Source organism: Malassezia japonica, chromosome 9 (genome assembly GCF_029542785.1).
Source record: "Malassezia japonica chromosome 9, complete sequence".
Taxonomy (NCBI): Eukaryota; Fungi; Basidiomycota; class Malasseziomycetes; order Malasseziales; family Malasseziaceae; genus Malassezia; species Malassezia japonica.
The window spans coordinates 339,861-362,279 of NC_083378.1; the positions used below are offsets into that span (position 1 = coordinate 339,861).

At 63.9% G+C, this 22,419-nt stretch overlaps 17 protein-coding genes across 17 annotated transcripts; 7 read left to right on the forward strand and 10 right to left on the reverse strand.

The window, feature by feature from the left end:
• Positions 1-25: 25 nt before the first annotated feature.
• MJAP1_004272 (uncharacterized protein) lies at positions 26-1,090 on the forward strand (the record flags this gene model as incomplete). Its single annotated transcript, XM_060268189.1, has 1 exon — positions 26-1,090. One exon carries the CDS (start codon positions 26-28, stop codon positions 1,088-1,090), a length of 1,065 nt encoding a protein of 354 aa, XP_060124172.1.
• A 27-nt stretch (positions 1,091-1,117) lies between these two features.
• Positions 1,118-3,467, reverse strand: DNM1 (dynamin GTPase; the record flags this gene model as incomplete). Its single annotated transcript, XM_060268190.1, has 2 exons — positions 1,118-3,305; positions 3,334-3,467. 2 exons carry the CDS (start codon positions 3,465-3,467, stop codon positions 1,118-1,120), a joined length of 2,322 nt encoding a protein of 773 aa, XP_060124173.1.
• Positions 3,468-3,779: 312 nt separating this feature from the next.
• On the reverse strand, positions 3,780-5,551 carry ATP1 (Alpha subunit of the F1 sector of mitochondrial F1F0 ATP synthase; the record flags this gene model as incomplete). The annotated part of the gene is made up of 3 exons (XM_060268191.1): positions 3,780-5,299; positions 5,334-5,394; positions 5,489-5,551. The coding sequence occupies 3 exons, from the start codon at positions 5,549-5,551 to the stop codon at positions 3,780-3,782; spliced, it is 1,644 nt and encodes a 547-aa protein (XP_060124174.1).
• A 330-nt stretch (positions 5,552-5,881) lies between these two features.
• On the forward strand, positions 5,882-6,628 carry MJAP1_004275 (uncharacterized protein; the record flags this gene model as incomplete). The annotated part of the gene is made up of 1 exon (XM_060268192.1): positions 5,882-6,628. The coding sequence occupies one exon, from the start codon at positions 5,882-5,884 to the stop codon at positions 6,626-6,628; it is 747 nt and encodes a 248-aa protein (XP_060124175.1).
• An 81-nt stretch (positions 6,629-6,709) lies between these two features.
• Positions 6,710-8,437, reverse strand: PPT1 (protein-serine/threonine phosphatase; the record flags this gene model as incomplete). The annotated part of the gene is made up of 1 exon (XM_060268193.1): positions 6,710-8,437. One exon carries the CDS (start codon positions 8,435-8,437, stop codon positions 6,710-6,712), a length of 1,728 nt encoding a protein of 575 aa, XP_060124176.1.
• Positions 8,438-8,601: 164 nt separating this feature from the next.
• hob3 (BAR adaptor protein Hob3) lies at positions 8,602-9,435 on the reverse strand (the record flags this gene model as incomplete). The annotated part of the gene is made up of 3 exons (XM_060268194.1): positions 8,602-8,896; positions 8,919-9,228; positions 9,252-9,435. The coding sequence occupies 3 exons, from the start codon at positions 9,433-9,435 to the stop codon at positions 8,602-8,604; spliced, it is 789 nt and encodes a 262-aa protein (XP_060124177.1).
• Positions 9,436-9,510: 75 nt separating this feature from the next.
• Positions 9,511-10,184, forward strand: VPS60 (Vacuolar protein-sorting-associated protein 60; the record flags this gene model as incomplete). The annotated part of the gene is made up of 2 exons (XM_060268195.1): positions 9,511-10,019; positions 10,043-10,184. 2 exons carry the CDS (start codon positions 9,511-9,513, stop codon positions 10,182-10,184), a joined length of 651 nt encoding a protein of 216 aa, XP_060124178.1.
• A 167-nt stretch (positions 10,185-10,351) lies between these two features.
• MJAP1_004279 (pseudouridine 5'-phosphatase) lies at positions 10,352-11,168 on the reverse strand (the record flags this gene model as incomplete). The annotated part of the gene is made up of 5 exons (XM_060268196.1): positions 10,352-10,665; positions 10,688-10,921; positions 10,944-11,046; positions 11,069-11,098; positions 11,121-11,168. 5 exons carry the CDS (start codon positions 11,166-11,168, stop codon positions 10,352-10,354), a joined length of 729 nt encoding a protein of 242 aa, XP_060124179.1.
• A 95-nt stretch (positions 11,169-11,263) lies between these two features.
• MJAP1_004280 (uncharacterized protein) lies at positions 11,264-12,769 on the reverse strand (the record flags this gene model as incomplete). The annotated part of the gene is made up of 1 exon (XM_060268197.1): positions 11,264-12,769. One exon carries the CDS (start codon positions 12,767-12,769, stop codon positions 11,264-11,266), a length of 1,506 nt encoding a protein of 501 aa, XP_060124180.1.
• Positions 12,770-13,167: 398 nt separating this feature from the next.
• MJAP1_004281 (uncharacterized protein) lies at positions 13,168-13,843 on the forward strand (the record flags this gene model as incomplete). The annotated part of the gene is made up of 3 exons (XM_060268198.1): positions 13,168-13,530; positions 13,555-13,756; positions 13,782-13,843. 3 exons carry the CDS (start codon positions 13,168-13,170, stop codon positions 13,841-13,843), a joined length of 627 nt encoding a protein of 208 aa, XP_060124181.1.
• A 187-nt stretch (positions 13,844-14,030) lies between these two features.
• On the reverse strand, positions 14,031-15,037 carry CDC28_2 (cyclin-dependent kinase; the record flags this gene model as incomplete). Its single annotated transcript, XM_060268199.1, has 6 exons — positions 14,031-14,080; positions 14,104-14,282; positions 14,305-14,639; positions 14,662-14,788; positions 14,811-14,976; positions 15,001-15,037. The coding sequence occupies 6 exons, from the start codon at positions 15,035-15,037 to the stop codon at positions 14,031-14,033; spliced, it is 894 nt and encodes a 297-aa protein (XP_060124182.1).
• Positions 15,038-15,154: 117 nt separating this feature from the next.
• On the forward strand, positions 15,155-16,729 carry MJAP1_004283 (uncharacterized protein; the record flags this gene model as incomplete). The annotated part of the gene is made up of 1 exon (XM_060268200.1): positions 15,155-16,729. The coding sequence occupies one exon, from the start codon at positions 15,155-15,157 to the stop codon at positions 16,727-16,729; it is 1,575 nt and encodes a 524-aa protein (XP_060124183.1).
• Positions 16,730-16,776: 47 nt separating this feature from the next.
• MJAP1_004284 (uncharacterized protein) lies at positions 16,777-17,532 on the forward strand (the record flags this gene model as incomplete). The annotated part of the gene is made up of 1 exon (XM_060268201.1): positions 16,777-17,532. One exon carries the CDS (start codon positions 16,777-16,779, stop codon positions 17,530-17,532), a length of 756 nt encoding a protein of 251 aa, XP_060124184.1.
• A 31-nt stretch (positions 17,533-17,563) lies between these two features.
• HHF1_2 (Histone H4) lies at positions 17,564-17,897 on the reverse strand (the record flags this gene model as incomplete). The annotated part of the gene is made up of 2 exons (XM_060268202.1): positions 17,564-17,575; positions 17,598-17,897. The coding sequence occupies 2 exons, from the start codon at positions 17,895-17,897 to the stop codon at positions 17,564-17,566; spliced, it is 312 nt and encodes a 103-aa protein (XP_060124185.1).
• Positions 17,898-17,983: 86 nt separating this feature from the next.
• Positions 17,984-18,653, forward strand: GUK1 (guanylate kinase; the record flags this gene model as incomplete). The annotated part of the gene is made up of 2 exons (XM_060268203.1): positions 17,984-18,101; positions 18,124-18,653. 2 exons carry the CDS (start codon positions 17,984-17,986, stop codon positions 18,651-18,653), a joined length of 648 nt encoding a protein of 215 aa, XP_060124186.1.
• An 18-nt stretch (positions 18,654-18,671) lies between these two features.
• On the reverse strand, positions 18,672-20,444 carry SSZ1 (Hsp70 protein that interacts with Zuo1p; the record flags this gene model as incomplete). The annotated part of the gene is made up of 1 exon (XM_060268204.1): positions 18,672-20,444. One exon carries the CDS (start codon positions 20,442-20,444, stop codon positions 18,672-18,674), a length of 1,773 nt encoding a protein of 590 aa, XP_060124187.1.
• A 62-nt stretch (positions 20,445-20,506) lies between these two features.
• Positions 20,507-22,387, reverse strand: PRP40 (U1 snRNP protein; the record flags this gene model as incomplete). Its single annotated transcript, XM_060268205.1, has 1 exon — positions 20,507-22,387. The coding sequence occupies one exon, from the start codon at positions 22,385-22,387 to the stop codon at positions 20,507-20,509; it is 1,881 nt and encodes a 626-aa protein (XP_060124188.1).
• Positions 22,388-22,419: the final 32 nt, after the last annotated feature.

Here is a 22,419-nt window from a genome sequence, read left to right on the forward strand (position 1 = left end):
CACGTGTACTTTTTTTTAGGCCACGATGAGTCTCGTGGAGCAGCAGCGTGGCGCGTTTGCCGAGCTGGGCAAGGGGCTCGAGAAGAGCGTAAAGGATGTCGTGCCCCAGATAGAGAAGCTCCAGAAGGCTTCTGAAGATAACGACCTCGAATTTCCCGACGGTCTTTCGCTGCTCACCGTCAAGGTCGATGCACTGCTCGCCTACATGCACCACATGGCGCTCCTCTGTGCCCACCGCGCCTCTGGCAAGTCGCTGGGCGATGCAGCGGGCGAGGCGTATGTCCGCGGCCTCGTATCGCTGCGTCTCATGCTTGAAAAGATGCGCCCGATGGAGACGCGCATCAAGTACCAAATCGAAAAGCTGATGCGTGCCGCGTCGACCGCCGAGCAGGCGCCGGCCGCGGCCGAGGGCGAGGAGGAAATCGACCCGCTGGCCTTCCGCCCGAACCCCGCGGCACTCGCCTCGGCCAAGCCCCAGGCGGCCGAGGACGAGGAGGAAGAGAGCGGCGCGTATCGCCCCCCGAAGGTCGCGCCGGTCCTCTTCGACCCTGACGCACGCCCTTCGCGCAAGGACCGCAACCGCGAGCGGCAGCCGTCGCGCAATGCTGCGCTCCTTGCCGATCTGTCCGCCGGCATGTCGGCGAACCCCTACGAGACGACCACGGCCGGTGTCGGCAGTGGCGGTGCGCTTGGCACGGCGGGCTCGTCGCGTGCGCGTGCGCTCAAGCGGATGGAAGAGTTCGAAGAGGACAACTACAAGCGTCTTTCCATGTCGAAGAAGGACGCAAAGCGCCGTCGCCGCGACGAGCAGGACGTTGCGCTCGGTGGCCTCGGCCTCTCGGCCAAAGGCGACCGCATTGGCGGCGGTGTCGAGGAAGAGTTTGGCGATTTGCTGCGTGGCAGCGCGCGCGATGCGCGCCGCGGCAGTGGCGCGTACGATGTGCTGCAGCAGCGCTCCAAGCGCCCCTCGACCCTCGCACGCGCCCAGAGCAAAGGCGGCGCGCGCGATGGCGACGTGGTTGCCGGCTCTGCGTCCTCGCACAAGTTCAAAAAGGCCATGCGCTCGCAGCGGAAAAAGTCGCGTGCGTAGCGGCGGCGTGTTTGGCCACTATACCCTCTATGAGCTCGTAGGTTTGAATGTGATATCAGACAAGACGTTAAAGCCTTCCTTGTAGGCGTCGAGCAGGGCCTGGACACGCTTGCGCTCCTTGGTCAGTGCCTCGTCCTCGTGGAGGAGCTGCTCAAACATGGACTCCTTGTACAGGTTGATCACCAGCCTGTTCTGCACCGTGTCGCGCGAGAAGTTGACCAGGAGGTGCATCACCGCCTTGGGCACCAGGTCCTGGATCGACTGGCGGACGATGTTGAAGTAGGACGTGATGAGCTGGCGGATGAGGTTCACCTCGACCGCCTCGCGCTCCGAGAGCGCGTACTCGTCGTCCGGCACCTGCTCCGCCTCGAGGTACCGGTCGAGGCTCTTCATGTCGAACGCGGCGCTGCTGCCCTCGAGGCCGCCGCGGCCGGCCATGAGGTTCGGCTTGTTGTCGTTGAGACGCGAGTGCATCGACAGGCCCGACACGCTGCCGCTCGGCTCGTGGATCGGCAGGCTCGACGGCCCGCCGAAGAAGTAGTTCAGGAACGAGTCGCGCTGGCCGTTGGGGCCCATGTCGCCCACCGGCTGCTCCGCCGGCCGCGGCTGGCCCTGGGTCGGGGCGTTGCGGTGCTTGGGCTGCTCCTTGTGCGTGGTTCCGTTCACCGTGAGGCTCCGGCTGTTCTTTTGGTCGTCCATCTCGTCCTCTGACGCCGCGCCGCTCACGTCCGAGTCCAGCGACAGCTCCTGCTGGTGCTGCTGCTGCTGGTGCTGTTGCTTCGGCGCGGCGGTGAGCGACTTGCGCTGCTGCGACTCGCGCATGCGCGTCGCAATCGACGCCGAGTCCTGCACAAACGTGGGGTGGTTCGTGTTGATGTACGCGGCCTGGATATCGATCAAGCTCTGCACGTATTCCGACGTGGGCCCGAGGCGCTCACGCAGCAGATCCGACACCACCTCGATCAGCTGGGCGTGCAGGCGGGGGAAGCGCTGCAGCTCGGTGCTGGTGCAGTTGTGGCAGATCTTCATCAGCTCCTCGTACACCAGCTCGACACACCGCAAGCTCGGCGGCTCGAGCAGCTTGATTTGCGGCTTGATCAGCAGCTCAAACGCAGCTTCCGGCACAAACAGGCTGGGGCGCGGGCCGGTTGAGTTGCGGATCGCCGTGCGGATATCCTGCACCGTGAGGTTCTGAATGGGGTTGATCGAGGTGAGCGCTTGACCAAAGACGTCCTGGAAGATGTAGTAGACCCGCGCGCCGCCGCACAGCTCCTTGGTCGAGATGTCGAACGAGGTACCGTCGATCGACGCCACAAAGTCGCGCGCAAACTGCGTCATGTGCTTGAGAATGAGCGTGCCACGGTGCTGGTCGCCCATAAACGCGACGTCGCCAAACGACGCGAGCTCCTGCTGCGCCTGGCCCATGAGCGTGTTCAGGCGCGCCTTCATGTCGGGCAGACGGTCGCGGATGTGTCCCATGAGCACCTGGTTCAGCGTCTTGGCGAGGTACTTGGTGCCGCAGCGGTGTGCGATATTGCGGTAGGCAAGGTGCGACCGGAAGAACTCTTCCTCGGAGCGCCGTGCCTCGTCCAGCGGCACGTTGCTGTTAATGTCCTGCTGCGAGCGGTTCACCACGCCGATGAAGCCGAGCTTGAGGGGGTACATGCGCCCGGTCAGGATATCCAGTGCATTCGTGCCATTGTCCATCAGATCCAGCTTGGTAAGCACACCGATCGTGCGGCGGCCCTGGGGATCGACGCTGCGCGCGAGCTTCAGGCTATCCGAGTTGGCGAGGTCGACGTTCGCCGGCGAGACAGCCATGATGATGCAGTTCGGCTTCGAGATATAGTCCGTGACGAGCGAGCGGATCTGGCGCTCAATGTCCGACGGCTGGTCGCCGACCGGAATCTTGGTGAGACCCGGCAGATCCACGAGTGTCAGGTTGATGACGTTTGGGCTGTAAATCTTCAGGTGGATGGGCTGCTTCGAGATGCCCTTGTTCTGGCCGGCGACACGGAAGGTCTCGTTCTCAATCTCGTTGCGGATCGAGGCAAAGTCGGTAAAGCGCCGGTCGAGGTGCAGAAACTCGCCGTACTCTTCCGGCTGCATCGAGCGCGTGCCGTCCGCAGGGGCGGGCAGGTGGATGAGCTGCAGCACGAGCGGGCGGCGGGTCACGATACCGCTACCACGGGGAAGAAAGTCGCGGCCGACAATCCTGCGGTCAGTCGTTTTCAGTCACGTACGTTTCCAACACGCTCGACTTGCCCGACGACTGCGAGCCGACCACGACGCATTGCGGCAGGTCGACGCTATGGCCGCCGATGGCCGTAAAGGTCTCCTGCAGCCGGTTCACCACTTGAATCAGATCAACATCCATGATCTCTGCGCGCGGTCCACCAGTGGCGAGCGTCAAACAGCGCCGAGTGCCAACGAGCCCAACACGCGCGCTTCGCGTCTCGTGCCGCGGGCAGAAGGCGGATTCGGCCGAAATCGACGGCCAATGGAGGCAACGGCCAAACCAGCCCGCGGCCCGCAACCAGCGAGGGACGGCGGCGGGAGAACGCGTGGTAGCGAGACAATAGATAGACGGCACTCTACAGCAGCAAGCGGTCACTATGTGTTCACTCGGGTGCAGCATACACTACAAGAGTGTTATGCTTGCTGGTACAGCAATTTGCCGACGATCTTCTTAGTTGCCCTGGAAGGACGAGACGCTGGCCTTGATCGAGTTCTTGATGTTCTCCTCAATCTCCTTGGTCATGACACCCTTGCCGATCTCGGCGAGGAGCTCCTGCTGGTTCTGGAGCTCGTCGCGGTAGGCGGCCTCCCAGTCAACGATCTTGTTGACCGGGATGTCGTCCAGGAGACCGTTGACACCGGCGTACAGGATGGGGACCTGGATCTCGGTGGCCATGGGCTGGTACTGACCCTGCTTCAGGAGCTCGGTCAGGCGGGCACCACGGTTGAGGGTGTAGCGGGTCGAGGCGTCAAGGTCCGAACCGAACTGGGCAAAGGCAGCCAGCTCACGGTACTGGGCAAGGTAGAGCTTGAGCGAACCGGCGACCGACTTGTAGATCTTGGTCTGGGCGGCCGAACCGACACGGGACACCGAGAGACCGACGTTGACGGCGGGACGGATACCCTTGAAGAACAGCTCCGACTCCAGGAAAATCTGACCATCGGTAATCGAAATGACGTTGGTCGGAATGAAGGCCGACACGTCACCACCCTGGGTCTCAATGATGGGCAGGGCAGTCAGCGAACCAGAGCCGAACTTCTCGCTCATCTTGGCGGCACGCTCGAGCAGACGAGAGTGGAGGTAGAAAACGTCACCGGGGTACGCCTCACGACCGGGGGGACGGCGGAGCAGCAGCGACATCTGACGGTAGGCAACGGCGTGCTTCGACAGGTCGTCGAACACAACGAGACCGTGCTTGCCGTTGTCACGGAACCACTCACCGATCGAGCAACCAGTGAAGGGAGCAAGGTACTGCAGGGGAGCAGCGTCCGAGGCAGTGGCAGCGACAATGACAGTGTACTTGAGAGCGTCGTGCTGCTCAAGGGCCTGCACCAGCTGGGCGACGGTCGAGCGCTTCTGACCGACGGCGACGTAGACACAGTAGAGCTTCTTGGACTCGTCCTGGCCATCGTTCCAGCGCTTCTGGTTCAGGATGGTGTCCAGAGCCAGAGCGGTCTTACCGGTCTGACGGTCACCAATGATCAGCTCACGCTGACCACGGCCAATGGGCACCATGGCGTCGACGGGCTTGTAACCAGTCTGCATGGGCTGGTTGACCGAGTGACGGGGGAGAATGCCGGGGGCCTTGACCTGGACACGGCGCTGCTCGGCAGCGTCAATGGGGCCCTTGCCGTCAATGGGGGTACCAAGAGCGTCGACGACACGGCCGAGCAGAGCAGGGCCGACGGGAACGTCGACAATCTGGCCGGTACGCTTCACGACGTCACCCTCCTTGATGAAGGCGTCCGAACCGAAGACGGTAACACCGACGTTGTCGGCCTCCAGGTTGAGGGCCATACCGCGGACACCCGAGGAGAACTCAACCATCTCCTCGGCCATGACGTTGCGCAGACCGTAGACGTGGGCAATACCGTCACCGATGGTAAGCACACGGCCGGTCTCCTCAACATCAAAGTCGGAAGAGACGCCAGAGATGCGCTGCTCGAGGATCGAGCTCACCTCCGAGGCGGCTAAGGTTAGCAAGATCGCGCTTGATCAACGTACCAGCCTTGGCGGTCGCGTAGTTACGGACGGCGGTAGCAACAGCGGGAGTGCTGCGGCGGGCCTACAAGATCGAGGTTAGCATCAGTTCCCATCAGTGCCGTCACCTCCCTCTACCGAGTCGCGGGACCAGAAGAAGGGAGGGAGAAAGTACGTACCGTGGCCACCATAGAGGTGCGGGCAAGGTTAGCAACTGCAATGCCGGAGGACCTAGCGAGCATTGCGACTAAGTATCTCGGTCTGAGTGGGGCAGTGGTAAAAGACAAGGACAAGAGGTCCGTAGCCGTAAAGGGGAAGGTTGGGTAGAAGCCCGGCCGGGCCGCGCCGCGGAAGTGCCAGCAGGGCCGGGCACGGCCGTGGCCGCAGACTCGGGTCCGAGGGCCAAATCGACGAATCGTCGCGCACGCTTCTGTCGTGGAATTACAACACGCCCGCCTCATTCGGCCGGCCGGATCGTTCCGGCGGCCAGCAAAGCACCTCCACGAAAAGTCACGTGAGGCCACATGGCCCAGAAGAAGAACGCGCTTGCGATCCCAACCAGGGCAAAGAGCATGAACGCACTGCGGACGCCGCTGTGCCGCGCACTCGCGGGGCGCGCCGTGGCGCCTCGCGCGGCGATTCCTGCCACACGACTCTACTCTACAGAGGCCACACAAAGCACTGCGGGTGCGCCGCTGCAAAACGCACGCGGCTCGCTCCAAGAATCCGTCGAAGACGTGAATAAGGCGCTGCGCCTCTTGCATACGCAGCCGAACCACTATGTCGTGGCATCGATCACGGGCCGCACGCTTGTCTTGAGCGAGTCGGACCTCGTGACGCTGCCGCGCCTCCGCGGCGTCCAGGTCGGCGACGTGCTCGAGCTCGACCGCGTCCACGAAGTCGGCAGCCGCAACTACACGCTGCGTGCGCAGGACCCGGCGCTCGGCCGCCGCAAGGCACAGGGCGGTCGCAACCCGCTTGTCCTGCTGCAGCAGCGCGATGCGGAGGACGCCGTCGAGCCGCTCGCCGTGCGCGTCGCTACCAAGTCGACCGACATCGCCCAAAACGCCCCGGAATCCTTCCTGCCGTGGTCCAAGTCGTGGGCCGCGCAGCTTGTTCCGGCCGGCCTCGCACACGTCGGTGCGTCGCTGTCGCAGGACGTCGTTAGCGTGCGCTGCGTCGTCGTCGAGCATACCAAGGGGCCGATGGAACGCATTGAAAAGTTTAAGCGCCGCAAAGGCTACGACAAGGTGATCACCCACAAGCAGCCCTATACCCGTCTCCGTGTCGACGCCATTACTCTCGGTACTGCGCAGTAAGTAGAAAAGTAAATGCGAAACGCCGCTGCTATCTCGCTACGCCAAAAGCACTAGACAGGACACGGTCCTTTAATTTTTTTTTTAGGCGACCAGGCCGCCCATAGCGCCGCTCGCGTACGCCATCGGGCGGATGTTGGGGTGCGGCTGCGCGGTAAACGTGGTCCAGGACAGCGTGCCCTGGTCGTCGATGCGGCCGAACGCCGCAAGGTTCCCCGCCGAGTCGCAGTAGTTCGGCGCGGAAAAGACGGTGCAGCAGAGACCCTCGTGCTCTTCCGCGTAGCCGCCCTGGCGCACTTCGTGGCTGCGCAGGACGGCAGTAATACCGTTCAGTTCGCACCACGCGCGCGTAATGTCGGGGCCGAAGCCGAGGCCGACGCCGCGCTTGCTCGGGCCGCGGCCCGGGGCCGCCTGCGGGTCGCTCCAGAGGAGCTCCATCATGAGGCCCTCCTGGCCGGGCTGCTTCTTTGCGAAGCGGTCGATCGCGAGGATCTGGTCGAGTGTCACGTCGTCCTGCGAAAAGAGGCCGCCGTGCACGACAAAGAAGCGCTTCACGCCTGTTTCCTTGTCGAGGATGGGCGCGGTCTGCGCGAGCGACTTGCTTGCGCTCGCCGGGAGCTTTTCCGCGGGAAGCGGCTGCTTGGGCGCGGTGATGAGCGTGGCAAGCGGAATGGCGACAAACACCTCGGTGAAGAGCTTAAAGGTGATGTCGTTGCCGAACTTGGCCTTGCACTCGCCCTCGAAGCCGTACACCTTGTTCATGTCGCTCGTTTCGTGGTTGCCGCGGTTGACGAGCGTCGTGTGGGGGTATAGCCACTTGTACGCGAAGATCGTCAAGGCAATCTCCACCGACCAGGAGCCGCGGTCGACAAAGTCGCCGTTGAAGAGCACGGCGTGCGTCTTGGATGGCCGGCCGGTCATCGAGAGGAGATGGAGGAAGTCGTAAAATTGGCCGTGGGTATCGCCCACGACGTCGATCGTGGTGCCTTCGGGGACGGTGTACGAAACCATCGCAGGCTCTTTCTCAAACTCGCGCAGCGCGCCGAGGACAATCGCCCAGGCGACGCCGTTCGGGAGGCGCTTGCCCTCCTTGAAGTATTCAATCATCTTTTCGATGAACGCCTCGTCGATGCGGCCCAAAAAGGGCATGCTGTCCACCGCCGGCGTGATCTCCGTCTTGCTGCTCTCGTCGGTGGGCAGGAGCGGCCCGTCGTAGTCGGGCTTGATCACCGCGCCGCCGGTGCCGTTCTCGAGGTGCTCCTGGATCGTGTAGCTCGTCGGCATGCCCGCCTCGACGCGGATCGCACGCTCAAACTCGAGACGGCGCACCAGCTTGACCGTCGCGTCGAGCTGCGCGCGGACCGTCGCATTCTTCGAGTCGAGCTGCAGGACCTTGCGCAGGTCCGGCAGCGCCGCCTTGGGGTCCAGGATCGAGAGGTGCGCAGACGCGCGGCGGAAGTAGGCCTTGGCAAACTTCTCGTCGAGCTCAATCGCCTTGCCGGCATCCTCAATGGCCAGGCCGTGCTGCTCGAGCTTCAGCTCGCACGCCGCGCGGTTGCTCCACAGCGCAGGGACCGATGGGTCGAGGGCAATGGCCTGCGTGTAGAGCACCTTGGCCTGCGTATAGTCGCCCTGGACAAAACACCGGTTGCCGGCCTCTTTGACCTCCTGCGCCTGCCGCTTGCGCTCCTCGGCAGAGAGCTTGGGGTCGACGTCGGCCGTCTCGTTGGTAAGGTCGGCCGACGTGGCTGAGGAGTAGTCCGCGCTCGACGTGGCAGAAACGCCGCTCGGCGAGGAGGGCGTGGAAGACATCGACGTGGATCTGGAACGATGCAGCGCCGCGCGCAGTTTTCCTCACGAGGCACCTCCGCAGTTGCACGAATTTCCCAAATTGCCCCCCGCGTCCGCCGAGCGAGCGGGGTCCGACGAGGCGCCGCCGCGCGTGGGACGAATGACGAGGTATTCTTGTACATACACTATTGGCCGGCGCCGCAGATCGAGAGGGCGCGCATCTCCTGTAGGACGCCCTCGACCTGGGTATCGAGCTGCCCCTCGGCATACTCGTTGCGCACATGCTCCGGGAAGTAGCGCTGGACACTGCCCAGCTGTTCGTAGCCCTCCTGCGCAAACTTGATCTGCGCGCGGATCATCATCTCGAGCGACGGATCCAGGTACGGCACGCGCATGTCGACCAGCTGAGGCAGCTCGTTCATGAGCTGCTGGTCGATCGCCTCGAACACGAGCTTGGAGTCGCCCAGTTCGCGGTCGGCGCTGGGTCAGTCGGACAACGTACCGAGGGAGTTTCGAGGGGTCGTCTGCCGGCTTCTCGGAGAGCTTCTTCTGCTTGGACCGCGCCGCGTCGTAGTCGAGCAGCTTGCGGTTGCGCTTCTCGATCAGCTTGTTCACCTCGGGGAAGTAGCTCGAGAGCTTGCTGATCGGGTCGAGCACCGTCGCACGGTAGGGCACGTCGAGCTCCTTCGCTGTCCGTGCATCCAGCTCCTCGACCGAGCGCTTGTAGGTGCTCGCGACCATTGCCGTCTCGGACGAGTCCGAGTAAAAGCCCTCGATCGTGTCACCGATACGCGCCTGCGACGCCGCCAGCACTGGGTTAGTTCGACAGACATACAGCGAATCGCATCGAGATAGTCCCGCGAGCACTTGAGCAGCGCCGAGGCGTGCTTCTCAAACTCGCGGTACTTGAGCTCCTCCTCCTTGAAGCGCGAGTCTTCGGAGCGCTCCAACTGCCCCGTCTTTTGCATGAGCTGCGTGCCCGCGCGGTTAATCGACTTCTTGAACCCGCCCCAGGACATGGTGTGGCTTGGTGGTGGCACGACGCCGTATGGGATTGATGCATAAATCCTCGTGCCGCGCACGCGCCTCCCATCATGTACCGCCTGCTGGGCCTGTCGCAGAACAAGCCCAAGCCGGACTTGCAACAGGCGATTTCCAGCACCGATGAGCGCGCAGATGCGACGCAGGTCAAGATCAGCCGGCTGGACGCCGAGCTCGGGCGCTACCGCGACCAGATGAAGCGCATGCGCGACGGGCCTGGCAAGTCGGCCGTGCAGCAGCGTGCGCTGCGCGTCCTGAAGCAGAAGCGCATGTACGAGGCGCAGATCGAGCAGCTCACGCAACAATCCTTCAATATGGAGCAGAGCATGATGACGACCGAAAATCTGCGGAATACGATGGCCACCGTCGACGCCATGCAGGTGGCCAACAAAGAGATGCGCCGGACCTATGGTAATCTCAACATCGACAAGATTGAGCAGATCCAGGACGACATGGAGGACTTGTTGGAGCAGTCGAGTGCGATCCAAGAGACCATGTCGCGCTCGTACGGCGTGCCGGACGATATCGACGAAACGGAACTCGAGGCGGAACTCGAGGCACTGTACGTATCCCTGCTGACCGAAGCGAAGAAGATCCGGGCCAGGACGAGCTCGAGGTGCCGTCGTACCTACAACATGCTACAATGGCTCCGTCGCAGCCAGACTTTGTCGACGAGCTCCCGACGGAAAACAAGACCGAGGCCGAGGCCGAGTTGCGCGCTGCGTAACTACGCCTCGTAGGGAGGCAGGCCCCAGAGCTCCGGACGGAACGCCTCGAGCGTGTCGAGCTCCTGGTGCGCGCCAACCGGCGGGCCTTTGTCGGCGACTTGGCGCAGCTGTGTGTCAGATACCCATGCAGACCTACGTTGGGATCGGGGACCCAGACGACTGTAGGTTAGTAGAGCGAGCACGTACCCTTCATGCCAGCGGCAAGACCCGCCTGGACGCCAGGCAGCGCATCCTCAAAGACAAGCACCTCACTCTCGTGCCCGAGGAGCTTGCCGTCGTGCTCGGCACCGGGGGGACGGATGCCAGCAAGCCATGCACGGCCCTCTTCGCTGTCCTGCAGGCCCAGGCCGGTGTGCGCCGCGACGAGAAAGATGTCGGGGTGCGGCTTGCCGCGGCCCACGACCTGGGGGTCGTCGCCGCACACGGCACGCTTGCCAAACGGCGTGAAGAGGTTCGGGTTCGCATTCGACTTGATTTCGACTGCGTCAGTCGCACGACATACAGTTGCGGCGCTTGCTTCCGGTCGCAACCGAGATGGGGACGTTGTGCTTCGCGAGGTGCGCAATCAGCTTCTCAGCACCAGGCATCGGCGCAACGTGCTGGAACGCGGGAAGCAAGTCGGCATTGCGGCGCTCGAGGAACGAGTCGATGGTAAAGGGGCACTCGGTGCTAAAGCCCTGCGCCTCGTCCTCCTTGTCTCCATCGCGCACAGGCCACAGCGCACTAAGGAGCGTCACTGTGTGAGCCTCACTACGCACGCGTAGCATCACGCTCGGGCTTGCCCATAAGCTGCGACTTGATCTCCCAGGTCTGCTCCTTGCCGTAGGGACGCAGGATATCGTTGACGACATCCGTATAGATCTGGGTTAAACACGAAACGTACGCGCTCGCTGTCAATCAGCAGGCCATCCATCTGCGTCAGCCGCGCGACCTACGTCAAACAGCACCGCGCGCACGCTTCCCACGTTGGCATCCTGGGTCATTGTGGAGGGAAGGGGCATTCTTCTAGACTGCACGGCAGTTCCTACGAGACTATCAACCAAAAGAGCGGGACCGGGTGGGTATCAAAGGGAGTAATTTACGCGTCGTCGTCAAACGCGTCATGGAACATGGTGCCTTCCATCGACACGGGGCGGCTGCGGGCGGTACGCACCGACGGAGCGGCCGCCGACTGCCGGCGGCTCATGCGCCCTTCCGACACCGGAGGGACGTACAGTTCCGAGCCGGGCGACTCGTCAAACGAAGGGAGCTGGGAGAGGTAGGCGGACACCTTCTCGTCGCGGGTGTGGGTGCCGAGCACGTTGGAGGACACGCGGCGCTGGTTCGAGTCGTCGACAAACGTGAACGGCTCGCGCGGCGGGCCCTGCGTCGCGTGCTGCAGCATAGTCGGCGGCACGGTGCGCTGGATGGCCGGCGCAAGCGCAGCAAGGGGAGCAGGCTCCGGCGCCTCCTCGAGCTCGATCGTGCGGCGCCGGCTGCGCGAGCGGGGCCGGGGGCCGACGTCGCGCACGCTGAGGCGCTGCGAGGGAGGCCGGCGCGAGCGCGACTGCCGCTGCTTCTCGGCCTCTTCGCGGGTCGACGGGATCGAGTCCATGTCCGGCGAGTCATGGGTGTTTTCAAACCAAAAGTCGGGCTCGAGCATCGAGCGGCGAGCAGGACCACGGGGAAGGCCGGCGTAGTGCAGACGCGTCGAGCTGCGCGAGCGTGGAACGACCCGCTGCTCCGGCTCCGACTCCTCGTCGACGGTCGCCTCCATCTCGCCGTTCGAGGGGCCGGACTGCGTGTCGTCGATTGAGTCGTCGTGCTCCTTGGCGACCGGCGCCAAGTTGTAGTTCGACTCGATGAGCGGCGACGGGGTGTGGCCCTGGTGCTGCTGCGCGTGCTCCGGCAGGAATGCCGGCTCGTCCATATTGTAGTGGTTCATGTTGTACACGCTCATCGGCGGCACGCTCGAGGCGGCCTGCGTCATTTCGCCGCCCGAATGCGTGCCAGCGTACTGTGAGTAGCGCATCGAGTTCTCCCTTCGCTCCTCCTCACGCTTGTGCGCACGCTTGCGCAGCCAAAGGAAGGTCGCAACCAGCAGGCCGAGCACGACGACCGCCGGGACGACGATGGCGGCCGCCAGGCCACCGTGCGAGATCTGGCCGGCAGAGGGGTCGAGGTCGGTGACGTACTGCGAGCCAATGCTCTGGCCTTGGCTCGCTTTTCCAGACGGGTTTGTGATGTTGAAGCTGCTGCTAAGTGGGTAAGGAGTCTCCCACGCCTGGGAGCCAGAGGGAACGAATTGCAAGTTCGCCTGAACGCTTTCCGTAGCGTTCCACCACTGCGGGAGGAGTTGGACAGTGTACGAGCCTTGCGATGCCGGAAGGCCCAGCCAGGCGTGCACAGGGAGCGCAGCCGACTGTTGCTGCTGCGCATAGAGGTAGACATCGACCTTGCCACTCGAAAAGCACTTGGGGTTCCACTGCAGGGTCATATTGCCGGCAGCCACCTGGGATCCTGCCGAAGGCGCAACATAGAGGTCCTTGGTACGGCAGTTAGCAGAGTCCGCACGCCGGACGTGCACACGCTGGCGCTTCTCCATCGCGGACGAGACCTGAGCGAAAGACGGCGGGAGCGTTGAGAGAGAAGTGAAGCGGAGTCGCCTTGACAGAAATGGGATGCACCTGCCCCATGCAAGTCTTCTTCGGACATCAAATGGCCCAGTGCCATTTTCCTGCACCCCACATGCCCACTCAGCCTGGTGCTGCGTGCCAGACGCCCCCCTGCAATTGACGCGCTGCAAAAGCCGACGCGTAGATTGGCGCGATTTTGTTTGGTAAGCAACACGTGAGCGACTGGCACGCACGGCGATCTTACCACGTGGAAGAGCAACACTAGCCGGCAGCGCGGCTTCCGGGCCGCCGAATTAAGTAAGCGCCAGTCGCCGGCCTGCAATCGCCGTATTCTCCGCTTTCGAAGAGCCGCTGCATCGACGACGCCATGGCAGATCTCAAGGCAGCTTTGACTCGGTTTGTCCTGGACCCGGCGCATCATGAAGTGCTTTCGATCCTGAAGGGTGCGAGGAACGGTATCGTGTACGGTGCCAAGATCCGTTTCCCCCATGCGCTGGTCATGGTGTTTTTGTTCGGCAGCGGCACCCCGCGTGAGAAGTTCCGCAAGATCTTGACGGCGACGCGCCAGCACGCCTCGCGTCTGGGTATGTACGTCGCGCTGTACAAGACCGTGATGATCGTCCTGCGTGATCTCTTCCATAATGGCAAGCAAAACCCGAACGATTCGTTCATTGCGGGCCTCATCGGCGGTTGGTACATGTTCGGCGAGCGCACTCCGGTCAACGAGCAGGTGCGTATTTGACCACTGACGCAGATTGTCCTCTACTGTGTGGGCCGGTGCATTGCCTCGCTCCTCCCTCGCGCAGATGTGCCTTCGAATTACCCCTCGAATAAGGTTATCCCTGTGGACAACACCTCTCACCAGATCTTTGCCGCGCTCACGTGGGGCTGGGTTATGTGGCTCTTCACGAACCGCCGCCAGAACCTCAACGGTGGTCTGGTGAACAGCATGGACTGTACGTATGCACCGCTAACCGCCAGACCTCTACGTGCTTTCTGACAAGTGGGACAGTCTGCGCAATCTCTTCTGGCACAATGTGTAAAACCCCCAGTGATATGATCATACCCATGCCTATAGCGGTATCCGGGGTGTCAGAAACACCGTTGTACAAAGTGTGTCATAGCTGTGCAATCCGTGCTACGAAGCCGCCGCCTAGAGGAAATGAGTGCAGTGTGGAAAGGCAGCATGGGAAGAATAGGGCCTTCTCAACAGTGTACAAGCCTTGCAGCTTAGTTGTCGGTCACTGCAGCAAAGTAGGGGTGGTTCAGCGAGCGCTTGGCTGGGGTCAGTTGGGAGACATACCGCTTATCCGGCTCGCAGGGTCGTAGACGAGCATCTGGCGCAATAGGTCCAGGCCATTGTCGTCGAGCGCAGGCACAGCCTTCTTGAGCGGGACGCCGCTCCACTGCGGGAAGGAGGTCTTGTAGTCCGGCAGCGACTTGACGCCGGGCCAAGTCTCGTCGTTGGGCGTGCCGAGCGTGCTGTGTGAGTCGAGGCACGTACCGGAAAATGCGGAAGATCTCATCAATTTCCGAGTCGCCAGGGAAGAGGGGCGTACGCATCGCCATCTCGGCAAAGATGCAGCCCACCGACCACATGTCGATCGCCGTATTGTAGTGGCGCGAGCCCAGCAGGACCTCAGGCGCGCGGTACCAGAGCGTGACGACTTCGTGCGTATAGGTGCGCAGAGGAATACCAAAGGCACGCGCCAGGCCAAAGTCGGCGAGCTTCAGGTTGCCCTCCTTGTCAATCAGCAGGTTCTGCGGCTTGAGGTCGCGGTGCAAAATGCGGTGGGCATGGCAGAAGCAGATGCCACGGACGAGCTGGTATGTGAATTTCTACATCAGCTCGTGCACGTACCATAACAATCTCAGGTCCAAGACCCTCGGGCTGGCTCGAGACATTGTCCATGTACTTCTTCAGGTCCAGGTCCAGGAACTCGAACACGAGGTACAGGCGCGACTCTTGGTGGATGATCTCAAAGAGGCTGGATTAGTCGCACCACATACCGCACAATGTTCTCGTCACGCAGCTCCTTCAGCAGGCTAATCTCGCGGATGGCCGTCGAGGGCACGCCCTCGTCCTCGGCCTCGAGACGGATTTTCTTCAGAGCGACAATCCGGCCATTGGCACCGGGCGTAAGGTCGCGCGCCTTGTACACGACGCCGTATGTTCCTGCGTAAGAAGATCTCAACATACCCTCGCCGACCTTTTCAATCTTTTGGTAGTTCTCCATGCCGGGTACTAGGGGTGCCAAGCAAGATACCCCGTTGCTGGGGACGCGCCTGTGTTGGTCTGCTCACGTGCGCATGGGTTTGGAAATATGCGCTCCGCCGCTCGCTGTCTCCTCGTGATGTTTTCGGCGCCGCAGCAGGCACAGGCGGGCTCGCCGTGGGCCCAGAAGAGCAGTGCAGCTCCGTTCGGCACGCCGGGATCGATGAACTTTGGCAATACGTCTTTTGGCGCGGCGCCCGCGACGCCGGCGCACGGCCAGCAGGGATTTCTGAATGCTGGCCCTAGCGGCACGCCCAACCCCCTCGGCCTTACGCCCCAGAGCGCGCAAGGAAAGACGCAGCAGAACGCCCCGTGGGGACAGCAGACGAATGCGTTTGGCACGCCGCAGCACCAGGCGCATGCGCAGCCGCACCACGCCGGATTCTCGCCGGCACCGAATACACAGCAGCCGATGGGCGGCGCCCAGCAGCCGCTGATGCAGCCGGGACAGGCGCCGGTCGACTACCTGCCTGGATACCTGAGCAAGATGCGCAGTAGTACCCAGCCGAGCGCCTCGGCAAGCCGCCCGATCGAGTCGACGTCGTCGCCCCCTGCGCGCGACGCAGACACCTCTCTCTCGCTCACGAAAGAGGCACAGGGCGGCACACGCACGCTGCCGAGCGCCTCGCCTGTAAACCGCTTCAGCTCCTCCTTCTTCAACGCGCCGCTCGGTGGCGACGATTCGCGCATCGGGCAGACGCCGCCCCCGGCCGGGAGCGGCGTGCGCGAAGGCAGCATCTTTGGCTACGGCGGCCTGCGGGGTACGCGGAAGCAGGAAGAGGCGGACCGCTCGATCTCGCTGCGTGCGCCGACGTCGCCGCCGCAGCCCCAGCCGACGGCCTCCTTCTTTGGCACGGACTACGGCGCAAGTGCGATGGACGACGACGATGCGCCGCCACAGGACGCACTGAGCGACATGGCGCAGGCGCCTGCATTCGCCGCATCGCTCGCGGCATCCGCGGCGCCGGCCGCGCCGCGCGCCGAGAAAGAGACGGCCGAGGTTCCGCTCGCCCAGCGCGTCGTGCTCGTCTATGGCTTCCCGGGCTACTTGTATACGCGCATCGTCGAGCAGTTTGCCGCGATCGGCGGCCTGCACCATGCGGAAGAGGTCCCGCTGGACCACGGCAAGACGGCGCTCGAGACGACCGACGGCAAGCCGCCGCCGCCGGGCGCGACGCCAGCCGTGGCGCGCCTGACGTACAATGCGCCGTACCAGGCGCTGCTCGCCGTGCGCCGCGGCGGTGAGCTTTTTGCGAATACGTGCATCGTCGGCGTGCGCTGGGAGGACGACGCGCTGCACCAGCTGAGTCTCGTCAAGGGCCTCGACGCGCCGCTCCTGCCGAGCACGGAGCGCGCTGCGCCTGCGCCGGCGACCCCCGCGCCGGCCCGCGTCGGGGCCAGGGGCGGCACAGAGGCCAAGAACACGCCGCTCTTTGGCCGCCCGATCAGTGTGGTAGACACGCCGGTGTCGGCGCTCGCGCGCAAGGACGCGGCGCCGCAGGGCATGTCGCCGCTGCGTGCGGTCGTGCACGCGGGTGAGTCGCTCTGGCACACTGGTGTCACCGGCTCCTCGCAGACGCACGCGCAGCCCGGTGCGCCGCCGCCTGCCCCCGGCCTGTTCGGGCGGCTGGCCGACGGTCTCTTTGGTTGGTAGAATCATACCCGGTACGAAAAATGGGCCCAATTCGCATTGTGGAGGTCATGTCCGCCTACGGCCAGCAGCCGCGGGAGCGCAGTGCGCCCCTCGCGCCGATCCTCTACACGTTGGCGGAGCCCGCGGAGAAGGATGGCAAGACGTACACACACATGATCTGTGTGCATGTGCCCGACGGCAAGGTCCCTCCCGCGCTGGAAGAGGCGCTGCGCGCCAACTTTAACGAGACGATCGAGCAGGGCGATACCTACCCGTTTGAGCGCACGATGGACCGCGACGCGTTTGAGGGCTACTTTTTCGCGTACGACGTCGTAGTCGGCATCCTGGTAGAGCCCAAGGTCGCGTGCGAGGACGGTTCCGAGGTCGCGCTGGCCGACGTGCTGGACGCGTCGCGCTCCGCCTCGCTGTACGACCTCTTGAGCACGATCGCATGGCCCGCGCAGCTCGGTGGCTACTACTATGTGAAGCCAAACTATCCCGGGCGCTCGTCGCACATCTGCAACGCGGGTTTCGTGGTGCCGACTGCGTCGCGCGGCCTGCGCCTCGGCTCGGTGCTGGGCCGGAGCTATCTGCGCGTGGCGCCCGCGCTGGGCTACCTCGCGAGCGTCTTTAACCTCGTGTACGAGACGAACCGGGCGAGTGCCAAGATCTGGGAGCGCCTCGGCTTCGAGGTCGTGGGCCGTGTCCCCAAGGCGGGCCTGCTGCGCCTGCCGAATGTTGACGGGAGCGGCTTCCACGACGCGTATGTCGACGCGCTGATCATCTACAAAGCCTTTGCGGCACACGCGGAGCCCAAGGAGTAATCAATCGAGTCTAAAGCCGCTACCACAAAAACTAGGCGCCGAACTGGGTTAGCATAGATACGTACACCGTACAGCGTGCGTCCCTGGCGCTTCAGCGCGTAGATCACGTCGAGCGAAGTGACCGTCTTGCGCTTCGCGTGCTCGGTGTAGGTCACCGAGTCGCGGATGACGCTCTCGAGGAAGAGCTTGAGCACGCCACGCGTCTCGTCGTAGATCAGGCCCGAGATACGCTTCACACCGCCACGGCGAGCGAGGCGGCGGATCGCGGGCTTGGTGATACCCTGGATGTTGTCGCGCAGAATCTTGCGGTGGCGCTTCGCGCCGCCCTTGCCGAGGCCCTTGCCGCCCTTGCCACGTCCCGACATGGTGATAGAGAGGCGCCACCGACGCGCTGAGTGCACGTGACACTTTCCCCATGGCCCACCTTTTGGCGCGCGGTCTTCGCACAGGGATGGCGTCGATGAGCAACCGTCCGATTGTGTTGTGTGGCCCTTCGGGCGTGGGCAAGAGCACGCTGATCAAGCGTCTCTTTAACGAGTTTCCTACGTCGTTTGGCTTTAGCGTGAGCCGTACGTATTCTGCCTCACCCAGACACCACGCGCAAGATGCGCCCGGGCGAAGTCGACGGCACGTCCTACCACTTTGTCACGCGAGACGCCTTTACGAAGCTCGTGTCTGAAGGCGCGTTCCTGGAGCACGCCGAGTTTGGCGGCAACCTCTACGGCACCACCGCCAAGGCCGTGCAGGACGTCAGCGAAGGCGCGCACCGCCGTGCGATTCTCGACATTGACGCGCAAGGCGTGAAGCTCATCAAGGCGAACCACGCGTATTTGAACCCCGTGTACATTTTCCTCTCGCCGCCCGCGTACAATGTGCTGCGCGAGCGCCTCGAGGGCCGCGCGACCGACACGCAGGACGCGATCGGCCAGCGTCTCAAGATGGCGCTCCAGGAGCTGCAGTTTGCGCGCGAGCCGAACGCGTTTGACTATGTCGTGGTGAACGATGATCTGGACCGCGCGTACAAGCAGCTGCGCGCCATCATCCTCGGCGAGACCGAGGGCCTGGCGCTCGACAGCGTGCCGCCCGCCGACGACGCAGAGAAGGAGGCGAACGCTGCCTAATTCATAGACGAAAGCTACTTACGCACTAATCTTGGCGCTCGCAGCGACGTCCGCAGCGTCGTCGACCTTGGCCTCGACGGTGACCTGGCCGCCGCTCAGGACGATCAGCTCCACCGTCACGGTCTTGGCCGAGTTCGCGTGGGGCACGACAAGCTCGACTATCCGCTGCGCGTCGGGCTTGACGTAGGCCGACTTGACCTCTTCGGGCTCCAGCGGCTCGTCCTCCTCGTCCTCCTCATCGAGCGGCTCGGGCTGGATGGTGTCGACACGCACCGACGGCGTGCCTTGCGCGATGCGCACCAGCGACGACGTCGCGCCCGCGGCCACCGGGAAGCGGAACGCACGGCGCGCAGGCACCGGCGTGGACGCGGGAATCACCGTGACAAAGAGCTGGTTGTCGACGATGTGCTTCTCGACGCGCTCGGCGTCCGCACCAGTCGGCGCGTCGAGCACGACACCAATCGGGCGCGTGGTCGCCGGGGCGCTCAGCGCGTCGGTGTTCTCCAGGCGGGTGTTGGCGAGCGACTCGACAAACTTGCGCTCCTCGGCGTCCTTGGGGACGTGCACAATCGCCTGCGCGTAGATCGCGTTGCCGCGCGCAATCACCTGGTCCGAGTCGATGGACTGGGTGATGTGCGTGGCGCTGTCCTCGGCAAAGAGCAGCGAGAGCTGCTCGGCGAGGCCGGTGAGGCGCGCCGCGCCACCCGCGAGCACCACCTCGTCGACCTGGCTCGCGTCGAGCTTCGCAGCGTCGAGCGCCTTGGTCACGATGCTCTGCGCGCGCTGGTAAATGTCGCCCGCGAGCATGTTGAAGCGCATGCGGTTCACGCTGCCGCTAAAGTCGACGCCCTCGGCGAGCGACTCGACCGAGCACTGCGCCGAGTTGCTCGCGCTGAGCGAGCGCTTCGAGACCTCGGCCTCGTTGCGCAGCTTGGCCCACGCACGCGCATCCTGCTCGCCAATGGTAATCTTGGTCTTTTTGGTGAACTCCTTGGCAAAGTACTGCACGAGGAGGTCGTCGAGCGCGCGGCCGCCGAGCGACTTGTCGTGCTCGTAGGCAAGCACCGAATAGAGACCGGCGCGCGCAGCGACGACCGTCACGTCGAGCGACGAGCCACCAAAGTCGACCACGACCACGTTGCGGTCGAGCGTCTTTTCCGGGGCGTACGGCTCGCCCTGCTCGCCGTCGGGGTGTGCCGGGAGGTCGCCCGCGTCGCTGGGCGACGTGAGGCCGTAGGCGACAAGCGCCGCCGCCGCCGCCGGGATCACCTGGAGCACCTTGAGGCCGGCGTCGGCAGCCGCCGTCTCGAGCGCCTTGATCTGGGCGTCGTTGAACCAGATCGGCACGCTAAGCACCGCACCGACGATCGGGACACCCGACATGAAGTCCTTCGCGGCGTCGTACAGCACGCCAATGAAGCGCACCAGGACGTCGTGCGCAGAGAGAGTAGTTTCCTTGCCGTCGATCTCGACCTTGAAAGAGGGAGTGTCGTTGATGTCGAGCACGGTCGACGACTTGCGCTTCAGGTCGTCCTCGCCAAGCTCCGAGTACTTGCGGCCGACGAGGTTCACGAAACCGTCGATGACGTTGGGCGCGTTGCGCACCAGCTGCGGCGTCGCCTCGTTGCCGGTGTACACCTGGTCGCCGTTGAACGCAATGCGCGTCGCAATCTGACGCTCACCGTTCTCGTTCGCAATTACATCAGCGCGGCCATGCTGGTTGATGCAGGCAATGCTACCGTATGTGTTGCCGAGGTTGATGCCGATCACGGCACCTTCTTCTTGGCTCATGATGGACGAGGGATTCCCGGGTGCTCGAAAAAGATTGCACGTGCTGACATCAGCACACGTGGCTATGGATCGGGGTCGTAGCGCATGCGCCGCCGCACCGCGCGGGGGTCCTGCGGCGCATCGGGGGGGGGCTCGAGGGCGGACGGGGCGTCTTTGCGCTTGCGCTCCTCGCTGGTATCGTCCAGGTCGCGGTAGTCGGTCCTGACGCGGGTGTCGTGGCGCTTCTCGTGCTCGCGGCGCGCAAACTTGTCCCATGCGCCCCGCGCCGCGTCGCCGCTCGCGTCGACGCGCTGCAGCTCCTGCCACTCGGGCAACGTCTCGAGGCGCGGCCGGACCACCTCATAGCTCGCGTCAATGTCGAGGGGGGGCACGACCTTTTTCATAGCGTAGCGCAGATCGTCCACGTGGTGGCGCAGACGGCGCTCGGTGCGCCGCCGCGCGTCGCGGGCGTCGCGCTGGGACTGGTAGAGCAGCTCGTCAAAGAGCTCGCGCACCTCGTGCTCGGGGAGCGACTGGATGGCCGGCGGCGCGTCGTCCGCGTGCAGCGCCGCGAGGAACGCGGGCCAGTGCGCCTCGTCGATGGTGATCGGATGGCGCTGCAGATGCTCCTGGACGCTCTTCATGTGCTTAGCAAAGCCACGCTCGAGCTCGTCGAGCGCGTCATAAAAGAGCTGCTGCGGCGTGGAGCCGGGGATGGGAAGAAGCGCCTGCAGCCGCGCATCGTCGCGGATCTTGGGCACGAATGCCGCCCAGGTGCTGCGTGCGGTCATGGCGCCTTGGGCGATCTGCTCCTGGAGCAGCTCGCGGAAACCGTCGCGGGCGAGGCGGCCGGCACGGGCGCGCTTGCGCTTTTCTTCGTCGAGGACCGACTGCGCCTGCGCCTCGATCTCTTTCATGTGCTCTTGAAAGACGGAGAGCATCTCTTGCGTGGACATGGCCTGCAGCTGCTTGTCCTCTTTGTACTCGTTCGACTCGACGATCGTGCGGTGCGCGTCGCGCCAGCGCGTCGTCGCCTCCATATCGATGGTCTTGAGGAACGCTGCAAGCGATGCATGGCTGCGCTCGCGCGCGCTCTGCTCGGCAGCATCGTGCCTGTCACGCGCGTCTTTGCGGATGGATTCATAGAGGTGCATCGCGAGCTCCTCGTCGCCCTCGAGGTCCTCCCAGAAGGAGTAGGCCGAGAGCTTTTTCTTGAACGTCGCGAACGACGCGTACGGCTTCAGGCCGCCGTTTTGCGCGAGCGTCTTGACCATCGCAGGCCGGATCGACGCTTCTTTTTCCGTGCGCTCTTCGGCGCGCATCTGGCGCAGGCGGTCGACGTACTTGGTAAAGACGGCCTTGCGCTCGGCCAGCGTCTTGAACGCTTTGTACATGGGCTCGGTGACGATTTCGCGAATCGCCTGCTCCCACGTCCACGTCTCGTCGACGCCCTTGTCGCGCAGCATCTTCATAAACGCCAGCTCCGCCTCGCTTGCGTTGGAAAAGACGGGCAAAAAGCCGCCGGATGCCATCGGGCGCGGCGTCGCACGCACACCGACGGCCATCGGCGACGCACTGCCCGTGTTCGGCGTGCTCACGTACGGCGTCGCGGCATTGCTCACCACCGCCGGGCTCCCGGGCGAGTTGCTCGGCGCTGCGTGCGGGCTCGCGGGCGCCTTGAGAGGCACCAGTGCCGAAGGCTCGTCGGGGATGGTATCAAGCAGCACCTTGAGGTCGAGCGGAATGGTCCACGTCGACTGCTTCGTGTCTTTGTTCACGTAGTAGCTGCGGTCGCCCGACTTGTACTCGCGCCACGGCGTCTGGTCCATCGCACGCTCGCGCGCGGACTTGAGCTCGTCCGGCTTAAACCACACACTCTTCTTCTCCCCAGTATGGTACCAGTACGGCCGCCCTTGTGGCGTCTTGTACTCGACCCATTGCGTCGTCGCCCGGCTGCCTTCCATCGACCCCGCCGCTGTCGTGGTAAAAGCCACGT